We start from the raw sequence: 17,413 nt of genomic DNA on the forward strand, positions 1-17,413 counted from the left end.
AAAAAAATGGCTTAGCCAGTTTGGAAAACAGCCTGAAGTTTCTCTCAAACTTAAAAATAGAATCACGTAGGACCTAACACAATTTTGCTCTTAGAAATAAGTATTACTCAAGAGAACTAAGTGGAAGTACATTCATACAAAAATCTGTACATGGATATGCATAGCAGAATTATTCATGATCAGCCAAAGGTAGAACCAATCGAAAAGTCCATCAACTGACAAATACATAAAATGTGGGACATCCATACCATGAAAAATTATGTAGCTATGAAAAAGAGCTATCCATCCATGATATACCCTGCATGAACTCTGAGATCATGAGTATTCCCTGGAAGAAGCCAGACACCAAAGTTCATGTGTTATATGATTCCTTGTACGTGAAACGTTTGAGACAGAATTGATTAGTGGTTATGAAGGACTGGAGAGGATGTGAGGAAATGAGTGAGTGAATGACTGACTGCTAATACTAGTACTAAGCTTCTTTGAGGAGGAATGAAAATGTTCCACAATCAGACTGTAGCCATGGTTGTGAAAATACTAGAAAACATCAAGTTGTGCAATTTGGTGAATTGTATGGCACAGGAAATAGGTCAAAATAGAGCTGATTTTTAAAACTCTAGGGGAGATTTTGGGAAGTATCCATGCAGGCCCTACTCTGCACCAATAATATTGTCATCCATCTCTAAAGCCAACCTGTGGCCAGAGCTGAGAATGTCTGCCCTTCTCATCTTGCACATAGTCCCACTATTGGAAGTGAGGTGAACAGGTCATGCTGTCAGAAACTAGCTGAGCCTGGGACACAGTCCAGGACTCCCTCCTCCCTACCCGCCACCCTAAGTGCTGTCCATCTGCTACATCTTTCCATCTGTCCTGGCTTCTATTTAAGGCAGCAAAATGCATTCGTCAGGAAAATCCAAGTCCTCCTTAGAACCTCCGGGCTGTGACATCCTTGTATGCCCAACCACACATCTTGGCTTCCCAGCCATGCAGGAAGCACTGTAGGAACAGAGACTTCCACGTGCATTTGGTTCCCTGCTAAGAAATATGCTGAGCACATAGCAGGCACTCAACTAATACAGGCCAGACTAACAGCAGGATGAAATCTTAGGGCACTGGATAAACATCTCAGTGCTAGTCAGGAGGGTAAGTACCACTATACTTGACCTTGACTTTGCCCTTAAGGAGTTCAGTGCTGCGTTACCTAAGGTGAGCATGGGAGGGACACTCAGTATAGCCTGAAGAGTTGGAGAAGAAGCAGCTCCAGGGTGTAATGATACAAGTTGACATGCTCAGGCAGTGCTAACCCTAGATGTTGAAGGATATAGCAGAGTTCACTAAGGACACAAGACCAAGCTTCCTGTATCAGCACTTCATTTTTTTTTTTTATATTTGGAACTTCGAGCTCACTGGGGATTTATGCATCGATTGTGAGGAAATGTTCTAACTTTTTTTTTTCTGAAATGAAGCTCCAGTGGTTTCAACAGACCCCAACGAACAATTTATTCTTGTTTCGTAAACTGGAAATGCCAACTTCGCTGTGCGGGGCACATTGCAGAGTGCCCCTTTCTCAGCTGCTCCTGACTGACCATACTCTCAACAAGTCTGACTGGACTTCCTGCCCTTCCAGTTTCTGCATAGGATTAGCCTAATGGGGTTGCCTGAGTAGGAGAACAGGGACATTTCTCCTCCATCTCCTTGCGTCTCTGGGATGCTTCCAGAAACAGCCTTGAGTTCTCTGTGGCTCTTGCTCCCACTTCATTGGTTTCCTGTGTCCCCAGCTTCCTGGGTACTAAAACATTGCTAATCTCTCTATCCACCCCTCCTCCTTTTGGGGGGGGGCTGGTACTGGAGTTTGAACTTATAACCTTGCTCTTGCTAGACAGATGCTCTACTGGTGAGCCAGGCTTCCAGCCCTTTCCTGAACTGTTCATTTGGAGAGAGGGTCCAACCTGTACAAGGATCCTCCTATCTTAGGCTTCCCATGGTAGCTAGGACAACAAGAAAATGCCTCCTTGGCCAGCTTCTTTATCTGAGATAGTCTCATGGATTTTTTTTTTTTATGTGTGTGGGAAGGTTGGGTTGTACTAGATTCATAATCTTCCTGATCACAGTCTTCTGTAAAGATTAGAGACATACATTTGGTTAAGTTGGAGTTTTGTTAAGTTTTGGAGTCTCATGAACTTTTTCCCTGAGTATCTAGGTCTACAGATATAAGCCATCAGCATCTCATTGTCATCTCCCTTTGTCCTTTTGTTTCTCTAGCCTGAAAGTTATAAGAAGATTCTGGTTTTTCATTTCTGGATTGCTTCACTGTCTAATTTAGCTTGTTAGTTTCTCTTACCCTTGGTATAACCAATTCCTTATGTTAAGTTCCCTCTGTAAGAAATGCCTTCAGAGCTGGGCGCTGGTGGCTCACGCCTGTAATCCTAGCTACTCAGGAGGCTGAGATCTGAGGATCGTGGTTCAAAGCCAGCCCGGGCAGGAAAGACCGTGAGACTCCTATCTCCAATAAATCACCAGAAAACCGGAAGTGGCGCTGTAGCTCAAGTGGTAGAGCGCTCGCCTTGAGCTGAAGAGCTGAGGGACAGCGCCCAGGCCCAGAGTTCAAGACCCACGACCGACAAAAAAAAAAAAAAAAAAAAAGAAATGCCTTCAGTTTTCCTGATTCATTGTTCATGATTACTGATGCATGGTATCAACCAATTTCTGGCTTTACATTCATAATAATCTGTTTTATCTTTTGTTAAACCAGAATTGCATACCTTAATTATTTTTGTGTTTTGAGAAATATGTGATCACACAAATGCTATTCTCTTTCCCACATCATATTTTCTCCTCCGGTTGGCTGTAATCATGTACTGCATCTTCCAGGATACTTTAGAATTCGAGTCTACTACCAAAACAATCCCACTGGAGTTATGATTTGGAACATTAAATATTATGGATTTGAAAGACTATCTCTTTCATAAAAATATATTTCTCTCCCTTTATTCAGATTTTTAGAAAATGTCATACAGTAAGCATTTTTAATTTTTTGATGAAGGCATGGAAGGTATCTTACTAACCTAGTTCCTAGGTACTTTATAGTTTTGTCACACTTCAAAATGAGATTCACTATTGTACTCCTAATTTTTAATGATTAGATATACAAACTGCCTTGAATTTAGGATATTTCTGTTTGTAGTTACTTTACTGAGCTCTCTTAGTAGTAGGAATTCACCTGAATTTTAAGATAATTATATAATTTTTTTCAGCATTGGGTTTAACCCAGAACCCTGAGTGTGTTAGGTAAGTGCTCTGCCACTGAGCTACGTCCCTAGCTCAATCATTGAGTTTTGTTCTTCCTTTCCAGTATTTATTTCTATTTTGTTTTCTTGACTTCTTGAATTCATAATGCCTCTAGAACAATTCTGAATATGTACATGCAGTCATCTTTAGCTTTGAAATTTAAGAACTGTCAAGTGTTTCAACATTAAGTGTGGCTCCTGACACACCCCATTTACCTTGTTAGATACTTTCAACTTTCTAAAGATGAGCTCGATCCAGCCTAAGTGGATGTGCTGTTCCTTCATTTACACTCCTTTTTCACTAGGTCCTTGAAGACTCTGTCCTCAGCCAGTGTCACCATCAAGCTTACCAGTCCAGTTTTTGGAATTCATTTTCCAAGAAACCATATGAAACTTTCCTTTTTACTCTTCTGGCATTTCCCCAAGACTGTGGGTTTTTAAGGGTGCCCAGTGCTAACTCAGCAATGATAAGTGAAAATTCCTGGAACTGGGTAGGGAGGGTGGGGAGAATTTTTCTGAGCCTAAAGAACTGATCACAAAGCAAGCAGGTATGTCCTGCTTGGACTCAATTTCTTTCTCTGTTCTCTTTTCCTTCTGGTATATTCCTTATTGAAAAAGGAAAATAACAGAGGTTGAGGTTGGGCTCATTTTCTGCCCTGTTGATCTCATGTGCCAGCTTCAACAATGGCTGACATTGCACTGCTCATCTTTTTTGCTCTAACCAAGTGTGCATGTATAAAACTTTAAAGTTCCTTTCAGAAAAGCTGTGTTTTTATTTTTGGTCATGTGTTCCATCTTCCTTCTCGTCTAATTCTGTCTTAAATTTTTAATTGTTCTGAAAGGCCCCTGCAAACCTTGGTGTTTCAGGTTATCTGTTATATTTTGGTCTATGTGATGACTACTCCCATTTAGGTGGATCCAGTCTTTGACATTTTGAAATCTGATTTCCTACCAGGGAGAGTATATGACTGTTGTCAGTGGATGCATATTTTAACCTAAGTCTTCCTTGCTGATCAGAACTGACCAATCCCTGCCCTATGTCTTCTGCCTTCTAAACAACTAAATCTGCAGGCAGGTAGGCCAAGCAGTCAAAAGATGCTCTGCTTTTTAACAGAATGCCAATGTCTGGGTGGCTAAGATGTCCCTAAAAGTTTGTAGCATCTTCTTTCCTTGGGTAAACCTGGTAAATGTCTTTTATTCAAAGTCCCTGGCTTCTTGCCTGGATTACTCACAGCACATGGACCACGCTGCCTATACTTGGAGCTCCTCTTTCACCTACTCCTGGTGTGACTCATCTCTGTGGTAAGGGGGTCTTGAAGACATAATCAGGGTCTGTGCAACCCACCCAGCAGCACCCAGCCCTCCAAACCTTTTTCAGAGAAGCCTGGTTGGAACTAACTGGCTCTTGCTTTACTTTTAGCCCATGTGAGGACAATTCCACATGCCCCATTGCAGCTAAAACACCAGAGAGAGTCTGACAAATATCCCAGGAGAGACAGGCCTCAGACAGGCTGCAAATATAGCCAACTTTTAACCTCCCAATCCTTGGAGGAAGTAGCTAGACTCAGGAAGTCTGCAGCTGCAAGCAGCCTCATCTACTCACCCCAGTGTGCACTACAAACATGTCACTTCCCATATGTGTCCAAGACCTAAAAAAAAGTTGGGAAACACTATCTCTAGTCCATATTCAGTCCCCTGGTCCAGATCTGTAGTTCTCCAATTGGGAATCTCCATGAAAGAACCCACCCAAGAACTGTGTTCTTATAACAGATGGCATCAGGCTGACCAAACACTACTGCATTAATCATGCTCTTTAAATACTCATGGAGAGGAAAAAAAAACTAACATTTTGAGTACTCAGCCCTGTGCCATTAATTTATGTAATCTCCCACAACCATGAAAAAAAAGACTTACTATCCTTATTTATAGGTAAGGATACAAGAGCACAAAGTCACATGGCTAGTAAATGGCAGAGCTAGGTTTGAACTTAGGCAACTTGACTGTAGAGCCCTATTCATTCTTTCTCTTTTTCAGTGGTACTGGGTTTTAAATTCAGGGACTTGTACTTGCTAGGCAGGTACTCTAACTAGTCTTTTTTTTTTTTTTTTGCATTTTTTTGGGATAGAAACCCAAATTTATTCCCCAAGGCTGACCTGGACCATGATTCTACTTATGCTTACCATGTAGTTGGAGTGACAGGCACACAAAAACACATGCAGCTTTTATTGGTTGAGATGGGAGTCTTGCTAAATTTTTGCCCAAGCTGACCTTGAACCAAAATCCATCCATCATTCAACTCCCAAGTAGCTAGGATTTCAAGCATAGCCAACACACCCAGCTTTCTTTAGAAATGAGTGGCAATTGCTTGTCATCTGGATGTCAGGACAAGTCTGATAATGACAGAAGAGTGCTGTCTAGTACGTAGCTTTGGCTTTGTGTTGTTTGGCTGTAGCCACAGGAGACACAGTTCACTTGTTGTGATCTAAGACACAGCACTTTGAGACATTAAGCTTTTTTTTTTTCCTTTTTTTACATGAACTCGATCTCTGATCTGACTGAAAGATGACAGGAAATACATTTGCTCATTCTAGCTTCCACAATATCTGTCATGATCTAGTAGATACTAAACAGGCCAACATATTGTTAAAAGTTCTTACTGAACAGAGAACAAGTGTGCTGTTTAGCAGTTAAGTAGAATATATATTTGAAAAACTACTTTTCCCATAATGAAGAAAATTGTATTAACATCTTAGAAATGTGACACATTACAAATGTTAATTCTGTTAATTAGAGATGAGTTCTTGTAATAATTTAGTTTCATTTAGAAAAATGACTACAGAGAAAGATGACTCGGCCTCATCTTTCTCTTCTAAAAAGATCAAAATTATCTTTTTCTTTGTGCTCACCACGCTCAAGACCCTGTGTTCCATTTCCAGAAACCCCCTCCCAGCTACATTTTTTGATGTGGTTTAGATACCTTGTGTGTGTGTGTGTGTGTGTGTGTGTGTGTGTGTGTGTGTGTGTGTGTGTGTCCTGTCCTGGGCACTATCCCTTTATATGTGTGTGTGTGTGTGTTTGGTCGGTTGTGGGTCTTGAACTCTAGGCTTGGGCTCTGTCCCTCAGCTCTTCAACTCAAGGCGAGAGCTCTACTTCTTGAGCCACAGCACCACTTCTGGTTTTCTAGTTGTTTATTAGAGATAAGAGTCTCATGGATTTTCCTGTCTGGGCTGGCTTTGAACCAGATCCTCAGATCTCAGCCTCCTGAGCAGCTAGGATTATAGGCATGAGCCACCGGCGCCCAGGTTCCCTTAATATTTTTACTCAAGTGATTAATTTTTTTACTCAAATGGTTAATTGTAGCTAAGAGTGCCCCAGACTTCCTGTCAGAGCTGGCTTCAAACTGTGATTTTTTTTTTTTTCAGATCTCAGCTTCCTGAGTAACTAGGATTACAGAGATGAGCCACCAGTCCCGGCCAATGAGTTAGTTTTAATAATTAAAATTTATACTTCCCATGGTAATTATCAAAGATCTACCTGTAAAAGCTTTACTTCAGTTATATATTCCCATTAGTCCCTAGTGACAAATTTAATCCCTGCAAACTGCATGTAAACTATTGCATATCATAAGAAGAGCTGTTAAAAGTTCAACGGCACTTGGCTCTCCTGTTTATGTGTCAGAGTAGAGTAAGTGCCTTTATCTTTGAGTTGAATCTACAAATTTCCTTTGGAATTACTGTTATTACATTATTTTAATGAATGGCAATAAATAGCTAAGCAAGTCCTGAAAATTCTCTGCCAGAAAATTTTATCTTGGTATGATCTTTTCTACATTTTTCAATGGCTTTCTCATTGCCTCTGTGTGTGTGTGTGTGTGTGTGTGTGTGTGTGTGTGTGTGTGTGTGTGTGTGTGTGTGTGTGTGTGTGCGTGCATACATGTGCATTCATATAAAAGGCAGGGAAGGCTCTGAATGATTATGGTAAGACCAAGGATGTTGGTAATTTCTGATAAATTCAGGATTTGAGTCTAGAGAATCACTATGTCTATAGTTCATTTTTGCTCAAGGGCTCTTGTCTAGGAGTTTTAATCAATATTTTCTTGCCTTGAAAAAAAAACAGATACAAATATATTGTTTTCCTTTGCAACACTCACTTCTGCTAAGTCTCACAATGCTTTTCCTCTTGGTTTATAGCAGGTTTCTGTGCTTCTTAAATCTGCATTCCAGTGCCTGCACTTTGCTTTAAATGAGTATTGTTTTCTTCTAGAGAAAGAGTGTCATGCACATGCCTGTCCTTAATGGCTGCTTTAAGCATGTCTCCAAACTGTATTATACAGGAACCTCAAGGGACTGCAAGACAAAATAATCCTTGTCATAAAACCTGGCTGCTAGAAGGTAAAATACCATCGAAATGGCCAGTTTACCAGTCTGTGCGCCAGAGGAAGACTCAGGCATGAAGGGGGGGAGTGAGGTTTTTTTCCTCCACTTCCTAATACCACCCACTTCACGAAGTGAAATGAAAACGTTCAAGTCCAAGTTAGCTGAGTGAAAATTCAAAACTTACCCTGTAGAGGGTAGGTTTTAGACATTTTAATTACACAAAATACCTTTGTGAACTGGAGTCTGAGCTCAAGACAGGGTACATGCTTCTGAAGTGTCAAAAGTAAGGATTCATCCATTTTGGAATTCATTAGTGCTTTAAAAATCTCTTCAAAGGTCTTCTCAGTTCCCCAACTTTTGTAGGCATTTCAGAAGCCTGTTATAAACATCCTTTTTCTCTGAGGCCAGACATACATCGGGTGATTTTTCAGGATTTATTGGCTTAATTGCCTTTAATACAGGTACAATGCCCCTTATTTAGCCTGGGAATAAGGCTGGTTAGGTGGTTAGCCTAGCAACGCCTCTGGCTTCTGAGGTCTTTGCTGAAGAAAGAGGTCGTTTAAACCATTCACCATTCAGTGGGGAATGATTAGGTAGGTTTCTATGGGTTTCTTATAACATGAGCCTGCAGGGATGGTCCTCTAATTATTCTCACCCTCTTTATTGGATTGCCTAGACTACAACCATTTTGGTATGTTAAATTCTGCAGCCATTCCTCTAATAAAACCACTGGCTGGTCTTGGGATGCATTTAGGATTTTAAACCAAATATATTAGAAAGGTACTGGTAGCTAAATTTTACCTTCCTTGATCAAATGCACAAGAGAATTTAGGATGTCTGAGTTGGTTATTTAAGTTGACCAAGTAGAAAGCTCTCAATACATTCTCAAACAGGAAGAGGTATCAGAAATCAATCCCTTTGCTTTGGATGTTTTTATGTTGCCTAGGTTCTCTTGGGCTCTCCAGGGTATTATCATGCTGTTTGTTATCTGAACTTGAATAAATCAGCTTTCAAAAAGTGTCCAGGAACAATCAACTCCTTTAGCTTTCTCTTTCTTCATTATCATAGATACTAAGGTGACATGATTAATGGTATCTTGGCAACCCAATCTTTATAAACAGGTGTGACTCAGGAAAAGAGGGCCCAATGGTTCACTGAAAACAAGTAACAAACGGCACTCAAGCAGGAGAAAAGGTGTGCAACCTTGTCATTGAGAAGTGTAACAAAAACAGAAAATCTGGCTTTGCCATCAGAGTAAGAAAATTTTGAAAAAGTTGGCCAAGGACATGAGCTGGCTTCCTGTGGGTTCATCACAGCATCAGTATCATGCTGGTGTGCATGTAGGATGTAGACACACAGGATATCTTTGGAGAGAAATTCTGTAAGGCAATATCCAAAGTAGATACACACATGCCTTTGTACACCTGATTCTACTGCTCAGATGTTATTCTCTAAATTCATTCTTTCAAGCGCACACAAACAGAATGCACATGAATGGCATGTAATGTACTATTAGGGAGTTGGTGCAACTGTGTCTATCAATATTGATCAGTGGAGATATATATATATATATATATATGCTTGTTTATATGTAAACTAGCTTGAGACTGACAAGAAAAAATGCTAACAATGTTTACCTCTGAGAAGCAGGGAATGGTAGAAAAATAATTTGTTTGTATTTTTATCACTGCCTGTATTGCCTGTTCTTGTGTTTTGTTTTGTTTTGTTTTGTTTAGAAAGCACAACTACATCCTAGTACAATGGTTCCCTTTATTACTTTCTGCTCAGTCTCTTAACAAGTCAAAGTTTCCTCTGCTTTGTGTGAGATGAATTCCCAACTTAGATAAATTAGGAGCTGAGCAGATGCTCTGTTTCAATCCTCCAAACTCTTGGAGTTCCCACTGGACCAGCAGAATGGATTCTTCACCTGATGTCAACTTTGCCATTTAAAGGTGGGAAACCATTGTCTACTTTGTGCCCAGACAGTTATTTCAGAGGATTATCAGACAGAAATATCATTTCTAGTTCTCCTTTTGTTCCCTCTCAAAAGAGCCACAGGGTGTTTCTGCTCTTAGCCCATCAGTTTCAGAAAGTATCTTTCTGTACTGCACCCCTGCCCTCCTCATGCACCGGATCTTTCTATCCTTTGGAAATAGATACTCATCTCTACTGTTAAACTTAGCCTACACCTCTCTATTCACCCGCCTGTGAGACACAGACAGCCCTTAAACTAGATGACCCTCCTTGCCTGTTTTGTTCCTATGGACTCCTAAAGTCTTGCATCCCCAAACCCACTAAAACCTGCTATCAACTAGCAATCAAAAACTGTACAGTACTTTACAGAAATAAGGCATTTCATTCTCCTAACAATAAAATATAGCAACATTCTCTTTGGAGATGAGGAAATGAGTGAAACAAGGAAAAATCAGCCAAAGACTACAATGGCTAGTAAGTAGCAAAGCTGAAGCTGAAACATCATATCTACTCACTGAACCCTGAGGTTCTTACCCTGAACACAACCAGCATGTAGGGCCATTAGTCCTTCCTTCCCTCACTTGGCTTACTAATTGGCAGTGACCTGCCACCTTGTTTCTGCAAACTCCTGTTTCCCCACAATGAGCCCTAGTCTTGGCACAGGTCCTTAGACAGGTATGTGCACATACCCTATCCTTGTCCACCAGCTGCAATTCTCTCAGGGGTGAGGAACATTTGATAGACTGAGGGGAGGGTGACAGTATTGAAATTAACTCCATATGAGGGGCCATTAAGCCCCTAAAAGATTCTTCTCTTCACCAAAGAAGGACAAGCCTAATTTGTACAGACAGATGGGACAATTCATCATCTATCCACCCATTTGATTTTTAACATTATACCTACTGAAAAATAGGTATGCCTTCAGTAAGAGTTAAAAATGAGCTGTAGAAACAAGGAAGGCAAGCAGCTGTGCTTTTCCGACGGGAGGTCAGGCCCTTGCCCATCTTGGGTTCCCTTGGAGTAATTGTTAAGAGTTCTCGGGTCTCACCCCAACCACTTCAAGAGAGTCCAGCAATCGACATTTTAAATCAAGCTGTCTAAGCCATTGTTTGGCTCGGTAATTTTGGGGGAAACGGGCCTACTTGTAGACTTATTGATTTCTTTTGCAGAGGCTCAGCTAAATGCCAACTTCAGCTTTGTTTGCCTTTTAGATACCCCTGGGGCTTCTCAAAATGTGCCAGTTTTCCCTTTGGGGACTTTCCTTTAATAGCAGTCTGCCTTTTCTCTATCTTTGTCCTTAGGCCTCACCTCTCTATTTGCTCAAGGCCTCCTGGTGGGAGATGGCAGAAGTAAAGCATCCTATGCCAATTTAGGGCACCTACCTGGAACATTTGGAAGACTTGGTCAGTCAAAGGATTGACTTAGAGCTTAGTTTGAGAACTATTGATCCGAAGGGATCGATATGGCTGCCCAGGGAGTTCTTTGATGAGCTTGGATTTGAAAAGACTAGTTAAAAGCCACAGAGTCAAGGGCAACTGAAGGCTCTGTCATTAGTTGTGTTCAGAGAAAGACCCAGGAGGCTAGAGTCACTGACCTGGAAAGATGGTGGATGGTTTTAACAGGGAAGAAAAAAAAAAGAATTCTCATACTGTCCTTATTCCATCTTTGCTGTTAAGAAGGACCATTTTCAATGGAAATGGTTGACCAAGCACTGAAACAAGGCCAGAAGGTTTTGAAGGTCAAGATAATTACCTGGCAGGCTTTCAAGATTTCTGGCCCACATGAATTACATCAATCCAATGACACTGTCAGTTACATGTCAGATGTCCTGAGAAGTCACAGAAATGTGAATGGATGATAGAAGATCAGGTAAGGGCATACGTTTAAAAAATGTAAAACATTAATTCCATTAGTTGTTGAATACTGAGCTTGATTTTGCTGGCAGCTAAAGATAACTTCCAAAAGAAGTTATCTTTTGAGTTCTTGGACAGAAAGAAGTGGAACATCTCAAATAAGGTGTGGTTCACTAAGAGCTACACCTAATCTCTACTCTGTTGAAAACAAAACTATGTGGCTGGATTATTAGACTTGTGGATCATGGTAAAGAGGGTTACTGGACCACTGATGTGTGTGTGTGTGTGTGGTGTGTGAATATGGACAGTTACCAGACCTCTCCTAATGGTGGTAGTGGATAGGGGTACTAGATAGCTGATGTTGAGCAGTAGCTCCCTGGTGACTCAATCATCAGTGTAGTAAACTGCACTATCATCTGATGTTGTTGATGAGGTATGGATCAAAGAGAATCGTGATGGTTGAATGATTGGTGGTAAGGCACTGAGCTCAGAGGCTGATAATCTAGGCGATGGAGCCAAGGTTCTGAGTTATGACATGACATGTGCACAGTGCTTGGCTGGCACCTGGGTTTAAGCTCCTACCTGTGACAATACAATAGCACACACCTTGGTGAGTAGTCAATAGATCAAGTGAAGTTATACATGTAGAGTCTGATGCACAGCCCTTGGTTATTAACCCCTGTATATCACTGTGCACCAGCGGCAACCTGCCAGGGTTTCCAACATCAGCCTCCTGCCCTGCTCAATGTTCTTGCAATGCCTCAAATGAGAACACAGTTGACACTGAGTAATAGTTACAAATAACGTGGGTCCATGTCCTACACAAAATGCAATGGGCCCAGGCTAGGGAAGGTTGATCAGATGCCTTCAGACCACCCCGGAGATGACATATCACAGCCTGTTGCTTGGTTAGACATTCCATTTAGAACGAATCCATTCACTGGCCAGACATTCATTGAGTACCTTCTATCTGTCAGGCACTGAGAACAAAGGCAAGTCAGACACACAGCTCATACTTGAGGAGCATACAGGCTCCAGGAGGAGATGAACAAAAGAGGCTGTTTAAACACAAAGCTGTGAGTACAATGTTCCTGTATTTGGGGGTGGAAGAGGGAGGTGGTAGTGGAACACAGAACATAGAAATTAACCCAATTTGCAGAGGTGGGGGCTGTCAAGAGAGTCCCTGGAGAAGATGACGTCTGAGCGGAGGCTGACGGATGAACAGGAGTTGGGGGAAAAGGGTAGGAGTGGCAGAACTCTAGGTGGAAGGAGTAGCACTTGCAAAGGCACAGATGTGAGTAACAGCAGGGTGCGGCGTATGCTGGGAACTGCAAGCAGTTTAGTACTCTAGGCTTCTAAACAGGAGAGTGAGAACTAGGGAGTGGGAATGCTGAAGAATGGGACAAATGAAGCAAGGGGGAGACCCATGGAGAGGGCCTTGGACTTCATCATACAGGTGATGAAGAACCCTGGCAGAGGGCCAGCATCAGAGTGGTGGTCAGTGGGGTATTACAAAGATTATGCTGGTGGCTGTGAGGGAAAGTTTGTCAGGAGTCAAGGAGTTCAGTGTGGGCCTTCTGAGCAAGAAGAAAGAGGCATCTGCAAGATCAGTATTGGGAAAAAGCGAAAGGAAGGCTAAATACAAGGAGGCAGCATGGACCACCTGGAGATGGTGGCAAGAGGGAGCTGGGGATGGTATATACGTTTTTACTATGAGAAAAACAGAAAAAAAGTTGAGGGTTAGAAGCCTAGTAAAAGAGGATGTTTAAATATGTGGAGTTTAACATGAAAATGAGATGTCTAGTTTGACACATCGGTCTAAAATCTCACAGGAACAGTATGTATTAAAGATGATGGCTTCCAAATCAAGAGCACCTATGTCACGACAGGATGAGAAGATCCAAGTAGACCAGCAAGAAGAGCAGTAAGCAGAGGAAAGACCCTGGGAAGACACCAAGACAGGATGACAGAAGAGAGGAGGCTAGTAAGAAGAAGGCAGCTGTCAAATGCCGAGGAGAAAGAACGATTGAGGAGTGCAAAGAACACACCTCATTAAGTCATAAGCGCACACATTGCAGTCTTCTTGCTTACAGATGACTGAATCGACTCAAGTGACTTTCAGCAGAAAAGCATTTATTTATTAGAGGGGATGGGGCAAGGTCTACAGACTCCAGAAGACTGCACACAGAAGTTTGGATGTCTTCAGCCAGGTAGGGAAAAGTAGCTGAGGTAAACACCACCCTCAGTGTAGAACTGTTATTGGGGAATAGGCCCCCTACTACCACTTCATTCCTCTCAGCATCTGTGATGGGGTACTACAACTTTCACCTGCTTCCCCGGGTGAAGCAGTGTCTCAGCCACTCTGTCTACAAGAAGAGCCACTCTCATCAAGAGTGGTCTCATTCTAGGCTGCTCCTGCTGCTTGTTGTTAACTGAATGCTCACCTTCAGAGATGCCAATTTCCCATTAACAGATTGTGCAAAGATGATATTTGTGCGTAAAAGAATTGATGAAATGAAGATGGAGTCAAATAAAAGCAAGAATAATCTTTATTCCTTGGAAACACATTGGTAAAAATGTTATCAGAGAGATGAAAAGATTCAGAACACATTTGTATGGATGTAGCACATACTGAGGGTAAACACATCTGCTAAAATGAAACACACCTGTAAACAAATGTCTCGGGAAGAGTTGATGGGAGGCTGATTTCACCATGCAACACATACAGCTGACTCCCTCCTCCTGAATACACTTTTGAGGTAATCAAAAGAGATCAGATTTGAGCATGGAAATGCTTCAAAGGATGTCAAAACATTTTTTGGGGTATGTGTGCTGATCTGAAGGCTTTAACTCCGGGCCCAGTCATTGTCCCTGTGTTTTTTTGTGTTCAAAGCTAGCACTCTACCACTTGAGCCATAGATAGCTGCACTTCTGGCTTTTTGGTGGTGAATTAAAGATAAAAGTCTTAGACTTTGCTGCCTGGCCTGGCTTCAAACTGTGTTTCTCAAATCTCAGCCTCCTGAATAACTAGGACTACAGGTAAGCCACCAATGCCTGGCTTCAATACATTTTTAAGGGCAAAAAAAGGGGCCAAATTGCAATTTTATATATATATATATATATATATATATATATATATATATATATATAAAGTGGCACAATAATTAACCAATTATACAAAAACGCTAGTCAAAATATATCTCAGATCTATCTATTGAGAGGGAAAAAAAGCTTGCCTCATGACTTGAAATGGGGGAAATAAATATTTTTGTACACATTTCATTCTAAAAGACAACACATTATTTTCTGGTTCTACAAAAAGTCGAGGTCATGGCCCATCCTATGATACATAGTGCTTTGGCACAACCCCTATACCTCACAGGCTTTCATCTGAGCCCCAAGTGCATCACTCCTTTGAAGGAATGAAGTCAAGAGTAAAAAACCAACCCTTCACTCCAATAGCGTGTATTCATGATGATGTTTTCTGAAATCATGCAAGTGAGCAGCACCATCACTAAGACATGAAAAATTATTCATATACTTGAGCAGCAAATTCTATCAAAAAAGATGCGATTTATGTGATTTATGATTAGTATCAAGGCTGAAATTCAAAGTGGCTGAATGGCTTTGAGACAGAAAATTCCGGGTCTCCCTGTTTTCATATATCATTGAATAAGTTAATGTACTTTATTGAGTTTCTACTGCAGAAGGGGATTATCGCAGTTTTCCTTATGCGAAGTTTAGTTGGAAAGTTAGTCCTCAGTTGAAATAAGTGATTAAATTTCAACAGATCACAAAATCTTAAGTCCGAAAGAACCTTGGGGATCTCTTAGTCTAACCCATTATTTTCAGGTGGGGAAATGAGGCCAACAAAGGTCATAGCATGACCCACCCAAGGTCATACAGTGGTAGAGGATGGATGTGAGCAATCTCAACCCTACCACAGCAGTGGATGCCAACCAATTTCCCCAAGCTTTTTTGGCTTTATTTGGTCTCATTATTTAATAACAAAATAATATCAGGTATGCAGTGAGATGAGAAGCACAGACTTTTACTCCAATTTTAAGATCAGAATATTAAAATGATTCCTGAGCCTTTAACTCCCTTCATTTTATTGAGAATGCAGTCAATGGTAGAGCATGACTATCATGGTTATCTTCAAATATTTACACAGACACTGCAAACACCCCTCGGAACCACTCCTTTAGGATATCCCCAGGTGGCCAAGACACTTCTCAAGGAATGCAGTGAATCTATGGTGATGACTGGAAGGAAGATGCTTCTGTCTCTCAAAGTGCAGTCATGAGTTTGTCCCGATATGTCACACCATGCACCCCTCCCAAGTTCTTCTGGTTCTGGTCGTGGACATAGTCAAAATGGCTGTCATCTCCACTGGGCGATGATTTCCAGTGCAACCTGTCATCCTGAAAAGGTGGCCTGTTGTGTTTGCAGAGTGAATGATTAGTGGGAAAATGGAAGACAAGTGAGAATGAGAGCAAGACAACACACACACACACACACACACACACACACACACACACACACACACACACACACACACACACACACACACACACACACACACACACACACACACACAGGAAATGGGTCGGGAAACAATGAGCGGGGATGGCTTACACATGGACATGAATGGTTCACTACTTTCATATCTTAACAATGTCAATGAGGATCATCTATCACATTCCAAGTCAAGGAAAGGCTGAGTCATTCTGAAAGGGCATCGTGTGGTCAAGTCAGTCTGGGAAAACCGGGTGAAGGGGAGAAGTTCCTTTACCAAGCTGGTGTGCACAGTGAGCAGATCTTATATAGCATTTGTCAGAAGTATTGCATCAATAAACTCTCTTCTCATGGGGTATCGCTGAAGAGCTTGCTAATTTGCACGATGCTATCCCCTGCCTCAGGGATTCTGATGCAGCAGGTCTAGGGTGGAGTTGAGAAGTGACCTTTCCAATGGGTCCCTGGGGACCCATTAATACTACTTGGTAGGGCACTGAGGGGACTGTTGAATGAATCCCTGTGAAAAGCAGGCCTAGGTCATGCTCAGAAGGAAATTACTCTGATAAAATAGGCAATACTACGTATGATGCTTGGCAAAAGAAGTAATAAAATAACATTCCTATAAACCTCCTGTGTTTCTCATGTCTGGAAAAGAAACACCACTGAAATATGGAAAGATTTACAATGATCACTCCAATAGTCTGATTTGCTTTAAAGAGTGACACAAACATCAAAGTGTTTATAGTAACAAAATAACACTACAAAGTCCCAAATAAACTACCACTTAATTTGTTGTTGGTAGACTTACTTATTTCTACCACTTGGTTCTCTGTTCTTCCTCAGGGAACCAGGGTAGAAACCTCACCTTTATGCACACTGAGTTATCAGCTATGTTTCTGAAATAGCTTTGCATATAAATACCAGTTAAGACTGATCTAAACATGCAAACTGTAAAGGTAGGATTGCTCTCACAAAAATGGCATTTAAGGAACTTTCTAGCCAACTATAAACACAGCATAGCTGGTGCTAGCTCATCTGGGAGGACCATGACAGCCAGTGACAATCAGTGAGAAGCCTGGCATCAAATCCCACCTTTATTTACTTGGTTTGAATTCAAACCCCTGTACCTCATGCAGTCATTCACCTTACTTGCTTAGCTGGTCCTCTACCACTTAGACAAGTCTCTAAACTGGCTTTTTTTCTAATTATTTTGTAAATGAGAATCTCATGGACTTTTCTGCCTGGGTTGGCCTTAAACCACTGTCCTCTGAATCTCAGCTTCCTGAGTAGTTAAGATTATAGTTCTGAGTTACTGGCACCTGGCTTCAGGTATTACCATTTTTCTAAGTTTCACTGGAACACAGTCATGTCCTTGTACAGATGTATTATCTGTAGCTGTTTTCAG

General features: G+C 41.4%; 1 protein-coding gene across 5 annotated transcripts in view; it reads right to left on the reverse strand.

The window, feature by feature from the left end:
- Positions 1 to 17,413, reverse strand: part of Epb41l4b (erythrocyte membrane protein band 4.1 like 4B) — a 138,381-nt gene that overhangs the window by 45,441 nt on the left and 75,527 nt on the right. The window contains exon 16 of one of the 5 annotated variants that reach the window (XM_070011326.1): positions 14,017 to 15,927. The exons of the other annotated variants lie outside the window; for them this stretch is intronic. Within the exon in view, the coding sequence (XP_069867427.1) occupies positions 15,780 to 15,927 (148 nt within the window). The 3' untranslated portion in view covers positions 14,017 to 15,779. Of the gene's footprint in view, positions 1 to 14,016; positions 15,928 to 17,413 lie in introns of those variants that run through there. 5 annotated transcript variants of the gene reach the window in all.

The sequence above is a fragment of the Dipodomys merriami genome, unplaced genomic scaffold (assembly GCF_024711535.1).
Source record: "Dipodomys merriami isolate MVZ:Mamm:240054 unplaced genomic scaffold, mDipMer1.0.p SCAF_11, whole genome shotgun sequence".
Taxonomy (NCBI): Eukaryota; Metazoa; Chordata; class Mammalia; order Rodentia; family Heteromyidae; genus Dipodomys; species Dipodomys merriami.